This window comes from Hydra vulgaris, chromosome 06, assembly GCF_038396675.1.
Source record: "Hydra vulgaris chromosome 06, alternate assembly HydraT2T_AEP".
In the NCBI taxonomy this organism is placed as follows: domain Eukaryota; kingdom Metazoa; phylum Cnidaria; class Hydrozoa; order Anthoathecata; family Hydridae; genus Hydra; species Hydra vulgaris.
The window spans coordinates 48234890-48256892 of NC_088925.1; the positions used below are offsets into that span (position 1 = coordinate 48234890).

At 28.5% G+C, this 22003-nt stretch overlaps 1 protein-coding gene across 1 annotated transcript in view; it reads left to right on the top strand.

The window, feature by feature from the left end:
- Positions 1 to 22003, top strand: part of LOC136081927 (uncharacterized) — a 74545-nt gene that overhangs the window by 21302 nt on the left and 31240 nt on the right. Inside the window, exon 3 of the mRNA XM_065800358.1 lies at positions 18216 to 18233. Within this exon, the coding sequence (XP_065656430.1) occupies positions 18216 to 18233 (18 nt within the window). The remainder of the gene's footprint in view (positions 1 to 18215; positions 18234 to 22003) is intronic.

Genomic DNA, 22003 nt, shown 5'->3' on the forward strand with positions numbered 1-22003 from the left:
AAAAATAGATAATGACATGGCATAAACATCTGATTCTTTTGTAACAGTATTTACTGTATAGTTACAAATTTCAGGAGAAAGATAAGCTATTGTTAAACCAGCAAATCCAGCTTTTACCTTAGTCTTTGTTGCCATTGTTTCTTTCATTATAGCAAGGTCACAAAAATCAGTTTTATAACTATGTTACTTAAAGTGCCATGAACTAAAATACTTGCAGGCTTAAAATCATGATGCACAATGTTTAAGTCGTGCAAATATTTTAATCCATTAGCTGCTTGTAAGCAGTAATCTAACCGTTCCATATAATTAAAATAGCTTTCTTCATTAAACAAATTTAATAATTCTGGCAATGAATGGCATACTGTATTCTCTACTAGTACACAGCAGTAGTCAAACAAAATTGCTAGAGGTCTAATACTAAAGCCAATATACGCAACAATATTTGGATGGTTAAGCTTTTTAAAAAGATTAGACATAAGAAACAATAATAAAATGTAAGCGCATATAAAACTAAACAAAGTAGTGAAAAAAGCGCAAAACTACCGGTAGCAAAAGAGTAAGATATGTAAGTCATTAAAGTATTTATTTTTATTTATAATTTATGTTTTTCATCGCTAAAATTAAATATATCATGCCTAATAATATTGATAACGAATAAATCTTACAGTTCCTTTAAGGGTTCAATAAAGATGGAGTTTGCGAGAATTATGTGTAAGTGTAAAAAATACAAACACCAACTTATCGGTTGGTGTTTGTATTTTTTACTCAATTTAGTTCGGACCACAGTGTGGATATAGAAACAATAATGATGCAAAATAAGTTAAAAAATTATCGAACCACTTGAATGAGTCGATAAAAAAAAAAGAGCCGATAAGGAGTCGCGTAGAAATGAGGTTGTCACTTGATTCTATGCAAATAAATAGTAAGGAAAGTACTTTGATGTTATCGCAGAAAAAAAGAAAAGAAGAGAATTTATTAATTCGTTTCTAGCTTTTTTTCTGTGTATTAATTTACATCCTCAAGGCCGAAAAAGCTACTACAGTCGAGGAGGCTGCTTTTGTTTTTGTTACAACCCTTTCTCAAATCTATAACTCCAAAACACAAACCATTACGAATAAGACCGCTACGCGGAGAAACAAGTTGAGCACGGTACTTCCAGGGACGTGGTGGTGATTAAACTCGGAACTTTTCGATTATGAGGCGAGCGCTCTACCACTACACTTCTATTGTACTATTGTTGAATAACAACTAAAATGGATATTATTCGATAATTTTAGTGGTTTTAATGTATTTTAGCACAATAATAGAGAAATGTGACCAAAACTTAGTTTACTATTTCTTACTATGTGAATGTTTTAAATAAAAGCGACATCAAAGCGACAACACACTTTATAATACACTAAAACTTTATTTTAAAAATAAGATCAAAATATCCTTACACAATATTAATAGCAAAATTAAATAAATATAATATAAATAACATGGATTTTAAGTACTTTTGAAAAAATTTAACTTGTCTGAAACTTGGGCATTTTTGGAAGAAATTCGATTATTCCACAAAAGCAGCCTCCTGAAGTTACAAACCTATATAATTTAGAAATATAGTATTATATAAAAAAGTAATATCGTAAAACTGCAATAAATAAAATAAAAAGAATAAAAATACCTGTTTACGTGCCTGAAGAGTACTTAATAAATGCATTTATCAATATATGTCAATAAATTAATTTACGAAAACAACACTAATTATGTGCCCGAAGGATTTGAAGTTTTAAGTCATATAAATGTTAAAAATTTTAAAACAGTCATGGTATCAACATGCCATAATAGTCTATATTTTTACAACATTGTGTAAAATATTGATTAAATATCTCATTACAATTAAATGTATGTAAATTACGAACTGACTTTAATAACTGTACCTATTAACTATATCTTATATCGATAATGCTAGTTGATAAAATGAATGACTGATGACAGTAAGAAAAAAATAACCACAAAGTTAGCAAAACAAATCATCATGCCAATAAAAAAAATAAAGAACAAGTAATAGTTGACCTAAATTAGCCAATTGTCTAATTGTAGACATCTATAAGACATTTACAAAAATAAAATAATTAATGAAATTTTTAAATATTAACTAAAACATAAGGTATATAAACAAACCAAAATAAAAAACAAAAAAAACTTATTTATATTGATTGAATTTAAATATTCAAATAAGTCGTAAAAACAAAAACAGCAGAAATAATTGGATACATTCACAACAATGATTGTACTGAAGGCACACCTTTTATGACTCTAAATTATCATTCTTAATACATTTCAGTTAATATTACCTTATATCATTGTCTTTTTATATAATTTAACTCATGTTGATAATGCTACACAAAGCCGGTGCATTTCCTTTTAAAAAAAGATCACAATCGTTTTGATGTACGACTCTATGCACTAACAATGGCGCATAATCTTTACTTAAACTATTCAAGAGTGAATCATAAAACTGAGCATACTTTCAATGTGAAACAACATCAGAATACATTACTTAGAAACACCCGATATGATTTTCTAACATTAATCATTTGCATAAATCTGTAATTTTCTGAAAAACCACATGAATCAACACAACTAAAAATGCAAAAAAACCCAGATATTTTAAACTTTGAAACCCAAATATTTTATAAAACTGATATAAAAACAAACTTTTTGCTATATCAATCAAGGTATAATCAAGCCACCCAGATCAGTCTCTTAAAATATCTAAGGCCTTGTCTTTAGAATGTATTAACAAACTTTAAAGAAAACTTCAGAAAAAATTAAACTTCGATAGCCTCTTTTTACAATGATACTATCATTAACAAATAGCTTTACCATTACCAGTTTAAACTCTGAACTTTTCTCTCGTTGACTGGTTTGAGGAAAATAAGCAGACTTTGAAGAGTTCCAAAAATCTATAAAATATAGTAGCTACATAAATTGTTAATTTTTCAATAAGTTTACTTCTATGATCAGTACTTGAAATAATATTTTTTTTTCCAAGTTTTGTTGAGGCAAGAGGTCCAATAAGGTCTAGCAGAAGTTTGTGCACCTATGGCCAGATTTTTTCAATGCCCAAATTCAAGGTCCCATGCTTGTCTAAAAATGGTGAAACTGATACGATCACATCTCTATACCAATTACTTTGTATTAGTGTAGGTATATTGATTTATACTAATAAAGTTCCATGAAGTAGAAGGGCTTAAAAATTAGTGGACTTAGGTACAATAAGCTTTTTTTGAACTGTTATAGGGTCACTTTCTTAAAATTACGTTCAAATCCGTAATAAATTTACAGTAAAATTAATCTTAGATTGTTTTCAATAAATATTTCCAATAATACTTAACTGCAACACTTAAATATATAACAAAAATTGACTAATAGTTCTGAGCAAATTGACAAATAAGTCAATGCATAAAATAGAAGTTCCAAAACAACTGAGGGTTTTAACATGCCGAGACATAGTGCAAAATTACTTTCAGAAACAAACAATAATATAAAATAAACAATAATAACTCTTAATCATAAATTACTTTCAGAAACAAATACTAATATAAAATAAACAATAATAACTCTTAATCATAAACTATATAAAAGTTTAACTTAAATAGTGGGTTATATATACACATACCACAATGTTGACCTTTTTTTATGATAATATTTTATTATTCCATCAGAGACATACTGCTAAACATCTCCAACAGAGTAATTATAGAGTGGCAATTTAATTATTCAATTTTAAAAAAATTTAAAAATATGATTATTTCTGTTTTTTGAGTTTATACCTAATGGAAACAAGGCTACTTATTTAACGATAGATTTAATCTGCCTAATGGAAGCTTTACGCTGAATGTGTGCATGCGTGACGCTTGCGCAGAGCTGATTGTCTAATTATTGAACGATCTACTTATTTAACGCGACACCGCTTGGCGATTAGCCGTTTTGATTTTTAAAAACCCTTGTAATAATCTACCTCGATATCAAAAATAAAGTAAAAAGGCACGTTGATTTTACGTTGAATAACCAACGTAAGTTTATCAACTATAAATCAACGTGGAACTGACGTTGAAAATTCCGACGTTAAAATTCCTTTAACACTGAGACGTTGAAACAACGTCGATTTTTTTAACGTTGCTTTTAAAAGCTAAATTTAAAAAATTGACACCGTTGAAAAAAAAATCACGTTTATTTAACTGTAAATCAACGTGGAAGCAACGTTGAACATTCCGACGTTTATATCCATACAAATAGCTTTGCCATTACCAGTTTAAACTCTGAACTTTTTTCTCGTTGACTGGTTTGAGGAAAATAAGCAGACTTTGAAGAGTACCAAAAATCTATAAAATATAGTAGCTACATAAATTGTTAATCTCAACAAGTCAAGTTTTACATGATTTTATCTCAAACATTTTGATATAAAAATATGTAAAAATTAGGTAAGGAGTCTCATGAATAAATCATTGCATGGGCTAGATATTACTAACGGGCTGAGGACATTAATCATTTTGCTATCTTTTGCAATGAACCTTTTTTAGACCATATATCAAATTTGCATAATACTGTATTATCATCAGGCTCTTCAGATGTTTCATTTGCCAATATGAATGTTTTATATCCTTTAACTCATGAATCATCTACATCTGCAGGTTATACGGAACAAAATAATGCTAAACATATCTTTAGAGAGAAATTAAGCCCCATAAAACAAAAACTAAAAGGCAGGTTATCTTACTCGTCTTTTTGTTTAGCCAACTCTTATTTACGACGTTGGAGCACTTTAAAAAGCAGAATTAAGCAGCATGCCAAATGTTCTAAGACGAAACGTTAAACAAAAAGATGAAGCAATTAAAGTTTTAAGGACAGAAATATATGATCTGAAAACAAAATTACAATGTGCGAATATGTCACTTAGAAGCCTGAAAAAAAGCTATGAAATTAAATGAAAAGCATAAGTTAAGGCAAATTTAAACTAAGCATAATGCCATTGTTTTGACAAATAACATTGTAATTGCTAGTTTGGAGAATGATTTGCTACAGTTTGAAGAGGAAAAAATTGTATTTAGGCCAGAAGGTAAAAATACGTGTTCATTACAAATAAGAATGATTGTTTATAATATGTTGGTGTGCAATGTACTAACAGGTAACATTCCATATTTTAAAAGCAAAATAGGGCATTATGTGGGTGTTATTTTTAATCTATGAACAGAGCTGTTGTGGATAGAAACGGCAAAAATAAACAATTTTTTTTGCTCGTGTACTAAAGTCTGTTTAAACCATTTCGATGCAGCTTATTAGAATAAATAATGCAACGTACTAACTTTATACATGCAAGGATCCAACAAAACAAATGATAAAGTTAAACGTAAAAGAGAGCCTTTGTCTTTCAAAAGCTAATGTTTCTCGCACCCTAAGTACCAGGATTCCTTCTTTAGCACTTGAATTTAAAATTTTTATTTGGCCGGATTTGCGGGAGCAAAATAAAACTTGTTACCCAGAATGTTTTAAGCCTTTTAGAGTTAATGCGGTCTTAATACTAGACTGCACAGAAGGTCAATGTAAGCAACCAAGTATTGCCAAAGCACAAGGTCAAACATATTCGAACTACAGAAATCGAAACACTTGGAAAAAAAGTATTGGCATAGCACCTTCCGTAATGATTAATTATATATCTCAAGCATACGGTGGTTCATCTTTAGATAAATATATTCACAAAACATCAGGTTACCTCGACACATTAAATGAAGAAGATGTTGTAATGGTGTATAAAGGGTTCAATACCAGTGATCTTTTAATTGCTAGGAAAGTTAAATTAGTAATACTACCGTTTCTTAAAAGCAAAGGAAAGTTTACCTGTAAGTTAGCTTTTAAAATTTCCCTGATAGCCCGAGCAAAAATTCACATAGAGCGTGATATTTCTCGCGTAAAAGACATTTAATTGCTGCAAACATCTTTACCACTGAGTATGGTTCATTTGCTAGACCATATCTTTACTTTAATTGCAGCTATTCCTAATTTAGCGCCTCCTTTAGTTGATTACAAGAATCATAACAATATGTAAATTACGACACATATTAAAGTACTAAAGGGTTTCATGTGTAACTAATTAAATAAATGTAATTAAAAAAAATAATTTTAGTTTACTGACCTTATTTTGACCTTAAATGCTATTAAATGTTATGAAATAAAAAAATTAATTTCATCGTCAATTTTATCATTGTCACAAACTTTAAGTAAAGTTTCATTTAAAACAGACTCTACTGTATTTGAGATCCCTTCGTTTATCAAATAAGGCAAGATAATAGTTTTGTAGAAATATATATATATTATATATATATATATATATATATATATATATATATATATATATATATATATATATATATATATATATATATATATATATATATATATATATATATATATATATATATATATACTTAACACAACTTTGCCAAAAATCAATTGAAAAATGAACACGATAACTATATAAGTCTTGTTAGTTCCAACAACAAACTTGCAGTATGAAAAACTGGTTGAAGCCATTTGACACTGCACTTGACTATAATAAGAATGTTGAGGATCAAGTACAATATCATATATAATATTGTACTTTTTTTTCAATATCATATATAATATTGTATTTTTTTCAAATATTAAACATGTGCCTTTGATAGCGGCAAATTCTGGAATTGTTAGCTCTCAATGAGCCCAAGGACATTTAACCTCTACACATCCCATGCCACAACAATCACAATGAACAAGGGAATCAAGCAATGCACTAACTATTATAAATCTTTATTTACAAATAAACCGCACTCAGTCACTTTCTTTATATATTTACTCAGTTATTTTCTTTTGAGTATGCTTTGAGTACATCTTTTTCATGGCGTAATCCCAAGGAAGTAGCTTTTGTTTTAAAAACTTTTGACTTACATAATACGCCAACGACAATGAATGTTAATTTTTCTGGACATAATATCTCTGGGTCAATATTTACTTTACGAGCAACACTATAAACTTTTGATGCAGTGACTCTGCATTTGTGGTTTTTATGCCAATCATAATTACATGACTGCTCTCTTTTTAAGTGTTCTAGGTCAGAAATTTCGTCAAAATTTGTAGCTAGCTGCAGCAATAAAACTTTATATGTAATCTTACAATGTAAATAAGTTACAACTTCATAAGGCGTTTTAGGGAGAGATGGATGCAAGGAAGTATTAACTTCGATTTCTTGAGCAATATTGGAAATATTAGGTATAGGAACAACATTTTTTGTTTGCATAAGCATGACATATCCACAATCATAATTTGTTATTTGTGCCTAAGAATCTACATCTTCCTTTGTCATAGAAACTACTCGTTGATTTGTGGCTTGTGGATCAATATTTAAACGATTTGAAAACTTTTTTCTTGTAAACATTAAGGTATCTTTTAACAGAGGTTTTACTATTTCAATTTCATTTAGCATTGATGGTCCATAGAGTTTTTTAACTTTTTTTGATGATTTGAGTCATTCGAGAGGTTTTGATGTACATGTTTTATTGTCACTAATCTTTACACTGTGTTTAACATACCATAAAAGTGCACCAACATGTTTACAGCAACCAGAGATTCTAAAATTAAAATAGTATACTTTTTTAAAGTAAAAAATGCAGAAAGCAAGTGAAAAAACAAATTTAATTATTAATACACAAAAATATTTCTATCAATATAAAAAGTTTCAAAATTTCATAATTATTGCAGAATTAAGCTATTCTTTAAACTAGGCTTCATAGCAAAGATTTTGAAGTATTTATTTATCAATAAAATAAAGTTATTATTTAGACTAACATTAAACCGAAAAAGTGTAAAAAATATATAATTTAGCAAAAACATATTACTTTAAAATAAATTTTAATAAACATACCCAGCGGTACAGTCATACTCTTCAGATTTTATTGTACCATGCTTTTTGTTATATAATACCCAAACATTATAAACAGGTCTATTGCTTCTTTATTCAGGTAAAAAATAAACTGAAATATGGCAATACTTAGAGTCAGAGTTGATATTGTGATATCGAAAAATGGAAAGATGGTCTGATTTAAATAAATTTTTGCCACCTCTAAAAGCTTTTCTAGTATTTTTTTTGTTTAATTATAGCTGAATTTCTGCATATTATACATCTGAGAATTGCGAAGGACCAATAACCAAACCATAAGTTAACAACTTTTGGGTCTATAATTAATTTTGATGAAATTTTTCTTTTATTCAACTTGTTATTTTCAAACTCATTTTCTTTATCCTGAGCACTATGCACTTGAACTTGCAAGTTCAGACAATAGGCATAGTAAGCATTCTATGCTGAAGTTGCCTTATTTCCGATTTGATTAATTAACCTTTTTGATGAAAAGTTTTATAGGTCAGATATATTCCATTTTAAAAAGTCATCTTCAGTGATAGCGTCTGTAATTTGTTTGGAAAAACATTTCTTTTTCTTTTTAAAACTAAAGCTGAATTTTCATTACTAGCACACAAATTTTCATCAGATTTATTTTCTTCTAAATCATTTGAGTAATAAAGCAGAGACATCATTTGAAAAGAATTTACAGTAAAAAGCTTTTAATAAAAGTGTAAACAGTTACTATCACACCTTAATCGATTCCAGAATGCAATGCAATAAGTTTTAAGGCAACCGGACTGGGAACAAATCTATTGGCAAAAAGCTTTGATTTAATAACAAAAAAATAGCTTAATAAAATAGTTTGTCAATCGTAGCATGGTAATTTTTTATCCTTATCCTTCCAGTTATATTGGTTTAGGTATCTATACTTAGTCTAACATCATTGTAACTGGTGTGAAGATCGGAAATAATTGTATTTGTTTTAATAATGGCAAAGAGTACATTATTATACGATTTCCAAATAAAATATTCAAGGTCAAGGAAAAGACCAAGGCCAAGGCCAAAAGTTTTAAGACCAATAGTTTTTATTTATTGCAACAGTATAGATTGTTTGTTTAGTAATTTTTTATCTTTAAAATATTTTGATATTTTCAGCGCAACGTTACCAGGATATTGCTGTTAAATCAGCTTCAAAGCTCCTTCAAACACTAAAAAATCAAAAAATTTTATTTACACAGGTTTTTTTTAAATATGCCAATGTTGTTGGAGGTAAAAAGCAATACATTTTATACAAACTTATTTTAATCCAGTCCATGGCATAAATAGACAACAAGTTTATGCTTCCAGTTTATGCACATATAAAATGCAAAACTATGTTTATATCTTTTTTTGTTTAGTTTTTATGGCTTTATATTTTTTTTAAAGAATTTCTTATCAATTTTTTTTTTTAATTTATCCACTTTGCACAGCTTCTAAAGACTCAAATTTTGATACCGATTTTTGTTCTGAGTTGATGGTAATGTTTTATTTATTGCAACAGCTTTAACAGTTTTTTTTTGTTTAGTAATTTTTTATTAATAAAATATTTTGATATTTTAGGCTCAGCATACCCAGGGTACTGCTGTTAAATTAGCTTTAAAGCCTTTTTCACCGCTAAAAACTAATTAGGCCAATGTTATTTAAATAATTTCTTTAACTAATGCATCAAGTTTCCACACATTTTTAGTGTACAAAAAAAACAAATATCTTAACATTATCAAGTGTAAGCAATGTAATTTTATATAAAGATATTTCTGCTATAATTTTTCAAATGATAAGTTTTTGGAACAGCTTTTTATTATTTTAGTTCTTCAATAACAACAAGTTGTCAAACTAATGGTTTCTTCTCTCTCTCTAAACCTTAAAGCTAAAATAAATATATTTAATATTGCTTTATTTTAGTTTTATAGCTTCAGAACAGAACTTATTTCAAATTTACTGTTTATGATTATTTGAGATTGTTGATATTTTGTATTATTGCTATATACTTTTTAAAGATTTCTAGTTTGCAATTACCTGTATCTATCCATTTAGCTGCAATTTTTTAAAAATTGCGATAAACTCTATATCTTTCACATAATAATTTTTATTATGTTAACTTCTTTTTATTTTTTTATAGGTTTCAAGCTTTCCACAGACAGATAATCAGTCAAATGTATGCCGCAAAATATTTATTTCTCGTGCAAAAGTATTTGATATCACGCTGAATTTACTCTAAGAATATGCAACACATCCCTAGAAACTTTTTTGATTATCATTAGAAGACATTTCTTCATTTAAAAAATGTAATCGACAACTTTTTTTTTCACTTTAGTGGGGGAGAAATCACATATTTTAGGGAAGTGCCCAAGAGTTTTGTTGTTCAAGATAGGTTACTAAAAGGCATGGGGCATACTCAATTTTCTAGTATGTTGGTATTCTATTGACATTTGATTGATATGACCGATGTATCATGCCATCATTATCAATCCATATCAGAAGTTTTTATTTGAAGCACTCATTTAAAATGCCTAAGCATGCAAAAGAATATAGCGATTTATTTAGCCTTTCCTGATTTAGGAAAGGCAACGATTTAAGACCAATAAATTATGCTGAAACAACTTCTTTAAATCTAAATAAAAAGAAAAATGACTACTCAAACCTTATCAAAACTTTATTCTGGAAAGGTTTTTCAGCGGATAACCCCAACCTTCCTACCATGATTTGCTCAAAATGTAGAAAAAGGCTTGAAGGGACTGATCCTTACTTCACTATACTACCGTGTTATGAAGATAATTGTAACCATATTGATGCCTAATTTATTCAGTTAAAATTTAGTTTCACTATTATAGTTATAATAGTTGCTATACATATGCTATAAAATTTAGACCTGAATACCAGAGTTATTAGAGGGAGAATATGTGAATATTTTATTTGTTAAAATGGGCGCAAATAAAAAATGGAAAAAAATATTGGCCCACATGGTTAAATGTGTGTCGGGAGAACTTGTTCATCAAGGCGCTGATGATGTTACAAATAAACCTGCAGAATGACTAATTTGTCAAGATTGCTATGCCCAAGTGGGACAAGGAATTCCACATTCCTGTACGAAATTAGAAAGACAAACGAACTTGACTGCCATTGTAAAATCAACATTTCCAACAACGCAAGGAAAAGTTTTGTCCAGCTCTACATAGATTTTAGCACAATTGACTTTCAGAACACCTTAGCTTTGAAATATTTTGGTCCGAAGCAACTGTCTCTTTCGGAATGACTGAAGTTAAGAAACCTTTTTTTTCTTTAGATAAATTGAACAAACTTTAAATAAAACTACATTCCAGGTGGTTTTTTGTTGCTGAAAAATACTTTAAAAAATAAATTTGTTATGAGTTTAAAGCCAATCTTTGTAATAATTTCATTATAATTTCTAAGTAATCGCAACATGATTGAAGTAGCACGATTTCAGAAAAGTCAAGAAGGATGGAAAAGTGTGGAGCCTGGTTTCAATATTAAACTGATTGAGAACAACAAAACGATTGGAAAATTATTCAATTGTGATAAACTTCCATTTCTATTAGAGTAAAATGAAAGCGAAGAGGTAAGTAAACTATTACCAAAAAAAAATATTTTTATAGCTAGATTGCAATTTGTATAATTTATTTGGACTTTTTATAAATGTACAGCTAGTAGAAAGAGATACTTCTATTGGGTATTGCAATGTTAATTCCCCTTTATTAATAGGCAACAATAACAAAAAAAATACTAGAACTTGTAAATATTGATCCTGATCAACATACATTGCTAAATGTTGAAGACAAAATTTTTAAAGAGATTAAAAAAAATTCATTTGAAAACAAGGAGTGTTGGTTACAGTTTGTTAACCAATGTTTGTCTAAGATAAACATCTGCCGAGTGTCCTACCAAGGGCAGTATCGTTTGGAAGACAATATTTGTAATAAATGGCTTAAAAACATAGAAGCTTTGAACTGTTTTTTCAAGAGTCTAGTCTTGGGGTTTCTGCTGCCAAATATAATAAGGTACTCGGAGATTTTGAAAAATTAGTCCATGGTTGTTTTGGAAAATCATTAAGATCCACCAATGTTAAAAATTTAGAGGAGTTTTCTACGAGCTATAGAAATCTATGGGCTATAATTCCTTTGAAGGTACACATAGTTGAGCAACATGTTATCGAATTTATTAACATGAAAGAAGGAGTCTTCGGTATGATATATAACTTTTACATTTGATAAAAATAATTTAAAATCTTAGTAATGGAAACTATTTCAACAGTTGAATCGTAAAAATTGCTTAATTTACGACGAATATTTATTAAATAAACTTGCATTTCTTTTGTACTTCTACTATTCTATAGGCTTAAGTTACTGGATCAAACAAGCTCTCGAATCCATTTATCAGGATTTCAATCAGTTTTGGCAAATGAGAAATGTTAGAGAACACAGCCCAAACTATATAGAGGCGCTTAATAACGCGGTTGTTGCTTACAACTACAAGCACTTTTAAAGTAGCTTTCAATATGCAGGTATGTAGTTGATAAAAGATAAAGTATTAAACCTCTTATGAACAAAAATTTAGTATGACTTTTAAATGTAAAATATCAATCATAATCTAACCATAAATACCAGAAATTTTTTTTTACCGTAATAAATATTTGTAGCAAACCCTTCTCGACCCCTCATAGCTCTCACCAGGGAATGTTTCCTAAAAACACTTTTCAGATTTTTGTTTGTTTTATATTAAACTAGATCAAAATTCATCAACAGATTTCAAATTACATCAAAAAAAATTTTCGTTTAAAAGTTGAGACGATTTAAAGTTATTTCAGAGGGTAATTTTAAGCTTTATATAGTTATAAATCTTAAACAAAAAGAAATTTTTTGATAAAATTTGAAATCTGTCGATGAATTTTGATCTAGTTTATGATAAAACAAAAAAAAAATTTACGAATAAAGAAGACATAGTTCTAGGAAGGAGGCAGTTAGGGGTCGGGACGGAGTTTGTTTAGCTCCAGTTACCTAAATTTTTTGCAAGTCATCCTTATTCGACACCAGAATCAATATACTAGAAATTTGAGTATGCCCCATGCCTTTTAGTAACCTATCTCGAACAACATAACTCCTGGGCACTCCACTAAAATATGTGATTTCTCCCCAGGCCCTTACTAAAACAAGTTGTCGTTAACATTTTTTGAATGTGGAAATGTTTTCTAATGATAATCAAAAAAAAATTTCTGGGGATGTGTTGCAAGGTCTTAGAGTATATTCCTATGCACCGTTTTATGAAAAATTTTCCCGACTGTTCACTAGGTTAACCCCCTAGATGTGTTTTAAATAGCAAAATAACAGAGTTTAAAAAAATCTTATGCGAAAAAAATTTTAAGCGATGCCTAAAGACTCATCATTATTTGACAGTTCACTAATATTTTTTAAAAAATGTATAAGTAATAATACAAAAGTTTTATGAACACAAAGATTTATTACTTTGCTCCAATTCACTAGCAATAGTTTACTATTATAATATTTACTATTATTATATTATATTACTATTAAGAGGTTTACTTTTATAACAAAGTGGTGATATTGTAACACAACCTACTATAAAATATTAGTTCATTTTCAAAACTATGTATTGGTGTTATACAAAAGTTTTATGAACACAAAGTTTTTATTACTTTATTCCAATTCACAAGCAATAGTTAGAGGTTTACTTTTGGAATAAAGTGCTGATATTGTAACACAACCTATTATAAAATATTAGTTCATTTTCAAAACTTTTTTTTTTATTAATAAAATAAGAATAACTAGTATAAAAAATAAAAACGATGTTTTATTAGATTACAACATTCATTGATTGTGATATTCATGGAGTTAGAGGGTGAGGCACGGAATAAGATATAGGGTTATATTATAATTACTCAATGCATATATTGATAAAATCATAAAACTCAATTAATACACAATTTTTAAATGTAATTCAATAATATATACATTTATTTACATACTATATATATCAATTATGCATAAATATATAGTATGTACAATATTTCAAAAATCTGTTTTATTTTCGAAAAGAATCTATATAAAGTGGTTTGTTTAATCATATGGTTTTTCGTAAAAACTATTCTTAATAATAAAAAAATTAATAAAATTCAAAGCCGCTATACAAAGCGAGATAGGAAGGGAGGGAAGCAATTGGACAATATTATCACAGGACCCCAGGGTTTAAGAATTCTAACTACAATTTAAGGGCCTTATTTTTATTCTTTATGAAAGTGGTTGTTTCAAAGAATATTATTGAATGAAAAATTACTGTTTCTAAGAAAATGGTCTCAGAAAATGAATTTTCTCTAGACCCCAACCTACCTCGGAGCAACTCTAATAAAAAACTTTTATTGATTTTTTTTTTTAAAAAAAAACAGTTTTTATTTGACGAACTTGTTAACTTAATATTACAAAAAAATCACCACCTCATATTTGATTTAACAGTAAAATTATAAATATAAAATAGTGTAACGGTACCATAGTACAGTAACATAATAAAATTATCAAGATCTTTATAACAATTTGGATAACAAAACTGTAACAATATTTATATAGCATTTACTAAATGGTATGAAAATTAACGATATTCCGTCTTGGTTTTTAAAAAATCCTTAAAATACACGCTCCAAAATCAGTTACAAAAACAGAAAATCTCCCTAAAAAAAAGATTAAAGTTATTATTGACAATATTGATTGCACATAAATATGTTGTTTTAATGTAAAAAATTAAAAAACACTTGAAATGAATTATAAATAATAAACCTAATTTGTGAGAATGTTTTAGTGAAGTATTAACAGCGCTAAAAATAAAAAAGGACAATAACATTTAAAAAAACATTTTCTTTTCTAAAACTTATTTCCAGGCTTTTAGCGAATGATTAGGAGTATTAAGTTCCAATAATGAAACTACCTAACAATCATTTCTAACAATAGACACCAACGTGTAGGTAGCCAAGTTGTTTATCAACACAAAATATCAGAACAATAACATAATCTTATTACAGACAACAATAACAAAGCAAATATACATATAACAACATACGGATGAGCCAAAACTGTGCCAGATCTCAAAACAGAACGCAGACATACATAGAGCAACTTACGGGTGAAGAAACACTGCGCCAGAGAGAGGTTCGAAAAAACACAAGCAATCACAACAATGACATAATAACGATAACAAAACAATAACATAGTAAATATAAAACGACTTAAGGGTGAGCCAACACTAGAGATGGCACTTTTACTTACTTTTTTTTTACTTACTCAAGTAAGTTAATTTTTATTAAAAAGTAAATTACAAAATTAATTCCAAACGTTTCGTGTAAGTTTACATTTCCTTATAAGTAATTTATTTTTTTGAAACGACTTTTATTATTTAAAGTAAGTTTTTTACTTTCGAAAAAAGTTATGTAAAAAAAGATTACATCAAAAAGTAATTTACTTTTACATGTAAAACAAAGTCACGTGAAAAAGCTATTTTACTTTTACATTTAAAAGCTAATTACTTTTGAAAATTACATTACATAATGTAAAAGTTTCTCAAACCGTAATTTACATTAACGTGCCCCAAAAAATTATCATAAATCGAGTTTTAATGTGCGGGATACAATATTTAGCATAATTTTATCCATAAAAAAAAAACAAAAAAAAAATTAAGTTTTTAGCTCAAACGGAAGGTTATTTAGGTAAATTCACTTTTATATAATAATTTACAATACATAAATTTTGATTTATAATTGATTTTTATCCAAGTCAATTTTTATTTATGTTTCGACAAAAGCATGACCAACAATAAAAATAAATGATGCGTGTTTTATAAACAACAAAAATTAATGATGCGTAAATTCAACTCAAGCCAATATATAATTAAAGTTGAAATCAAGTTAAAAAGTTGTTTTCAACCAAGAAATTCGTCTAAAACACAGGTTTGAACTTGTATTTAAAACTTATTTACCAGTTTCACTATTTTTTTCATTTTTTTTTGTATGCATTATAGAATATACTATAATCTATAGTTGTAAACTACAAATGCGTCAAATGAGGATTTTTTAAATAAAATAAATTTTAGAAAATGTCTCTAAACATATCTTATCACGTTAATTCACTGAGAACAGATATTGATGATGCATTAAAAGCTACAAGGAAGAGGAGACAATTTTATTTGCTAGGGTTTTTTTTACAGAGTTTTGCCCATAATAGACTTCCAACAAATGGAGAAATGCTCAGAAGGTATTACTGGCTTAATCTCGAAAAAAGCAAAAGGTAAATCTGAAAGTAATTAACAAAAGCATTACATTTTTTACACGTTTAATGTTAACTTTTAAATGTTTTTTTTTTTTTTTTTTAACTTTTTAGCACCACACAGATCAACATCAAAATTGGTTGTCCAGTTGCTTCCGGGAAGACGTATTTAAGATGCTCCAGGTTTGCTGATGGAGTGTGCAGAGAGAATACTAAGCAGATAGTTACTGGTTTCTGTATTCTGAGAGAGCTTGCCAATTTATGGGAGCAGGCTGGGTTTAATGATGTTTTCATTGTGACGGAGCAAACTATCAAGACCAGAATCACCAAAAAAGTCAAGGAATACCACATTTTAAAAATGCTAAAAACACTCGAACTACCAGAGGGTAGCTACAAAAAGTAGGTGAACACTTTTTTGAAAGAGAGCAGTGCTCTCTTCTCTATTAATAAAACAAACATATTTGATTTAATAAAAAGTGATAAAAATAGGGATGATGAGGCTAAGAAGGAAGAAATAAAATTCTTGAGGCTTTGTCTGAGAGGGGATATGATCAAATTCGGGAACATGGACAATAAATTTTGTAAAAATGCTCACAGGGCACAAGAAAAAATAATTAAGATGTCTGAAAAAATCCTAAGACATAGAGATAAAAATAAGAAAAAGGAGATTAGCTATTTAGAAAGTGACTTTTCAAGCACAGATAGTGACAATCAAACTAAGTGCATCAAACTATATTTACCTCCAGCTAAAGTCCATAAATAACAGAAAAGGTTTCAGAGTGACATCAAAGTTTGCCTTCAGTTAAGTATGGAAAATATTCTTAACAATTGGATTCCAATTATGACCAGATTTGAAATTGGAGTCAGGCCGGGTATGTGTCTTTTGTCTTCTCTTTACAAGGCTGCTGGAGTTAATATTGATAATATCTCGGTATCAAGATCAACTCTAAACAGGAAAACTCATAATGTTGTGGAGTCTGAGACGCAGATAATTAGAGAGAAAAACATTGATATAATAAGAGGTCTAAAAGTTGTGGTACATTTCGATACCAAGATTTTGAAAAGATACGATTGGGAAAAAGGAATTTCTAAATATGAGGATAGAATTGCTATCAGCGCATCTTCACCAGAGTCTGGTCCACTAGACTTTCTTCTTGGCATCTTAAAAATCGAAAGCTCCAAGGGAAGTGATCAAGCCATTGCAATTCAAACAATGCTTGAATATTATGAAATGTTGGATCAGATTATTGGATTGTGTTCTGACTCAACATCCAGTAACACTGGTAAAAATAAAGGTGCTGTAAGTATTATTATTTCCTATGCCCTTAAAAGACCGGTTCTCTGGTTAATGTGCAGACATCACATTAATGAAAGACACGTGGCTCATGTGATGAAAAAAATATTTGGTCCTACAAGTAGTCCCAGCAAAAACTTTATGTAATTCTCCAAAAACTATGGCCGCAGATTTACGAAGATGTAAACAAACTTGAGAGAATTGTAAAGTTTGACTGGTCTCAAGATGCTTTCAGGCCCGGCTCATTACTGTTCAAACTTGCCTTGGATACTGAAGAGTTTTGTATTACAGCTCTTCATAAGAATACTTTCCAGAGGGGTGATTACAAGTATCTTTGTTAGCTTATGGCATTTTTTCTAAGAGCTGAGTTATCGAACTTTTCATTTAAACAGCCTGGAGCTCATCATGAAGCAAGGTTTATGGCTGACTGTATATATTTACTGGTTATTTAGATGACTCAAAAGTACCACCCTGCTGATTCCGAAACAGTTGGAAAAAATACAATAAATCATCTGAAAGTCGCAACCAACTACATAGTATTTTTTCATGGTCTCTTCTTTCTAAAAAGCCCTAATGCTTCTCAAGCACCTTCAAATGATTTAATGGCGTTCGATATTGCTTTTCAGTTACAAACAGTAGACGAGTTTAAAGAATTTGCAGCAATAGGAAAGGTTCTTTACCAAAGTCTTAAGCGTCACGCTTGGTATCTGTCTCCGCAACAAGTCATTTTTGCTCTTGCTGATAAGGATCTGAAAACCGAAGTTAAGACCAACATGTTAAACAAACTGCTTTCTTATGATATCCCGGAATTAAAAGGTCTAATTAAAAAGAGACCTGAAACTAAGGTTGAAATTATTCCTACATCAAAATTAGAAGACTTTGTCAACGAGCAGTCTTACCTTTTGTTCTTTCTATTGGAGATCTCCAAGAAAGAAATTCTGCTATGGAAAGAAAAAGGCATCGATGCATGTGAAAATGAGGAAGTTTCCCAGTCTTTTACTTACTTTTCAAAGTGTGTAAGAGCACTTGCATTTGTAAATGACCGTGCAGAACGCCATATTAAGTTAATTCAAGATTTCATAGAGAGAACACACAATGAAGACATGCTTCAGGATACTCTCCAGGTATTTTCTTCAATAATACAAAATATAAATGTGATTTTTAGTTGTTATTAATAATAATGGTTGTTAATGTATATGTAGTACTTTTTATAAATACATGTATTAGTAATTTAGGTAGTTCAGAAGAGCCGTAAAAAGGTTTCAAAGAACGCTTCAAAGAAAGATTTAAAAATTATTTAGTTAAATATTATTTGTATTAATAATATTGGTTTATGTTATTTTACATTATGTTATATTATTTTTTGATGTTTTAAAAAAGTGATTTTTTGATGTTAAAAAGGTCAAACTTTTATATCTCATAGTTTTCGAACGTTAAAAGATTTTTGTGTCAATTCTAAATTTTATCGACGAATATAGATTTAGGTGAGAATAGTAAAAAAAATTACGTATCACCTTGTTGCTCTTACGTTTAGGGCAGTTGTAGCTAAAACTTTAGGGCTTTTTGTTCCCAGGATCCAATCATTGCAATTTTTTGCAAAGCATCCTTATTTAACTTAAGTATAAACATATATGTTTGGAGTTTGTTCTATGTTTAAAAATTAAATTCAAAAGTTAAAAAGTGCTGTATCTGCGCATGCGCCCGCATTCTCAAAATTATTTGCTGTTCATTTCGTTGCATTTAAAACAAATTTCTCCTTAAAATTGATGATTTTTTTTGTAAAAAAATTTATATAAAAAGTTTACGACAAGCATATTTGTTTTTTTAACACGCAGCAATTTTTTTGTTTGCTTTGATAACAATTGTAATCGGAATAATATGAACTAAGTTATTATTAAGTCAAGTTTTACTTAATAAATTAAAAGTGAATTCACCTAAATAACCTTCCTCTTGAGCTTAAAACTAAATTTTTGTTTTGTTTTTCTTTATGGATAAAATTATGCTGAATGTGGTATTCCGCATATTAAAATTCGATTTATGATATATTTTTTGGACACCCTATTGCCCATAAAAGAGTTTCCTTTTTCTTTTTGTTCTTTTTCTGTTTAGTTTTCAGATTGCTTAGTTTCTGAATTAAGAATGCATTGTTTAACTTCATCTTCAGAGTCAGTATCACTTTCCTCTGCAAAATTGTCAATTTGTGCGGGTTCTTTATCAACTTCTTCCTCAAGGAACTTCCTTACTTCATCAAATTGAGGCGCCATTAAATTTTTCTTTAATAAATAAATTATGACATTATTAGGCACAATGTGCATGTTAGGCCGTTTAAAGATTTTCTATTTATTTTTATAAAATACGCACAGTTAGTTTAATATTATCAGTTTAAAATGTGGGAAATAAACAAATTCGAAATAAAAAAACTAAAATGACTACCTTAAAAATATGACTTGATCGGGCGCAATGAGCCTATCAGAACACACAGGTCAATTTATACTCTTTACGTTATCTGTAAAGTAACTAAGTAAGAGGGTTTTGTAAGTCTTTTAAAGACAGGAAATTACTAGAAAGATCTAGATTTTAAAGCGCTCCGGTGTGGAGAAAATAACAAATGCACAAAGCATGTGCCTGATCAATTGCGCTCGACGGAGGGTTAAAATCACATAATTGATTTTTAGACAAAGAAAATAATAACTATTCATTTAATGCATATTAAAATGCGATGGTTATAAAAATTTGCAGTTTTTTCTTCGTTTATGAGTTACTGTGCGTCGTCAACATATTTTTGAAAAAGTACGTATTTGTTAAAGTTCCTTACTTTTTTAAATATTTAAATATTCCCTTTACATTACTAGATGCATTTCTACTTCAATTAAAATGTGGGATTACTTATTTAAATTTTTTTTTATTATTAATACCTAAGCTAAGTGTTGTTTGAACAACAATAAATAAATAATAATAAGTTAATTTTGGCATTGGAAAATTGGCAAATCATTATAATGCAAAATCATTATAATGCAGGAATAAGAACGTTTTTCCTAATATTATTATGTTTATACTTTGTGATAATAATATTATTTCTCTAAGTATTCTTTAGCATACCCTAAAAGGCCTAACATTTTGCTTATCCACTTATTTTTATCACTGCAGGATGATCATTTGCATACTATAAATCAATTCATTAAACTTTATGTTCATTATACTATAAGGAAACGAAAAAATTTATGCCTTAAAACGCCTAATGCTTTAAAAGGGTATTTAGTTAAAAATTTCATTAGAACTTTTGTATTGTATTTGTTTTTGTTGTAATTTTTTAAAATACTCATGAAGTGTGAAATTTAGAAAAAGTCAAACATTATCCTCAAGTAATGTTTGGTTGGTTATCAGTTAAAAAGTTAACTGTACATTGTAGATAAAATAATGAAGCAGGACTAATGCAATTTTTTTTAAAGGAAGGAGTTATTTCTAGACAAAAAGAGGAGCATATCTATCCCAGATGAGACACCACAGTAAAAAGTTCATTTAAAAGTTATTGTCTACTAACAAAAAATCCACTTTTGGGTTGGCAAACAAGTTCCCAAAATTTTAACCCTATTAGTCGTTAAAAAATAGTTTACATCAGAAAAGGTCACAAACAAGATCAATTTAATTTTAAAAAAATATTGTACCTTAATGCACATTTAAATGAAATAGCATTAAATTAAATTCAATGCTGTTTTTTATTATGCAAATTATCTTTGTGCATTATTAATATAAAAGAGAAAAAATTGACAAAATATTTCTTTTTTTCTGAAAATAGCAATAAAAACATCTCTAACCATTAAACATAAATGATAAATAACGCAATAATGAAAAACAGTAAAATCTATGGAAAATATTTTAGCAGAAGAAAAAATTGTTTTTGTAAAATCTAAAGTTATAAACAGATGTACCATGTATATTTTTATTTTTTTTCCTGAAGATATCAGTTTTTGCTTAAGTGATATAATCAGTGTCTTAATTAAATTAATTTGAAATTGTTTCGGAATATGTAATTAATTTGATGCATATAATATTATTATAATAATATAATTTACACATGGTTATAATTTAAGTGTAAACAATTCAATTGCATTAAAAGTTTTTATTAATCTCCTAATCTAAAGTTATACGACTGTAAAAAAACTCTTTATTGGAAATATCTCCACTCGAAAATGTAAGTAAATGCTACAAATTAGAATGTCGAAGGAAAAAGATAAAAAACTTGATACAATCATGACAAAATTAGTAGCATCAGCATTGGGTGTAGACCCAAAACATATTGCATAAGAAAAAATAATAAAAGTGTATAAACTGTAATGATGTAGACAAACATTTTGATGCAAAAATAAAAAAGAAAAAAAAAGAATATGTTACTTTTATAAATTCCTGATAGTTACTTAATTAAAAAAACTTCCAAAAATTTTTAGTTAAAGAACATATTGTTAAGAAAGCCCG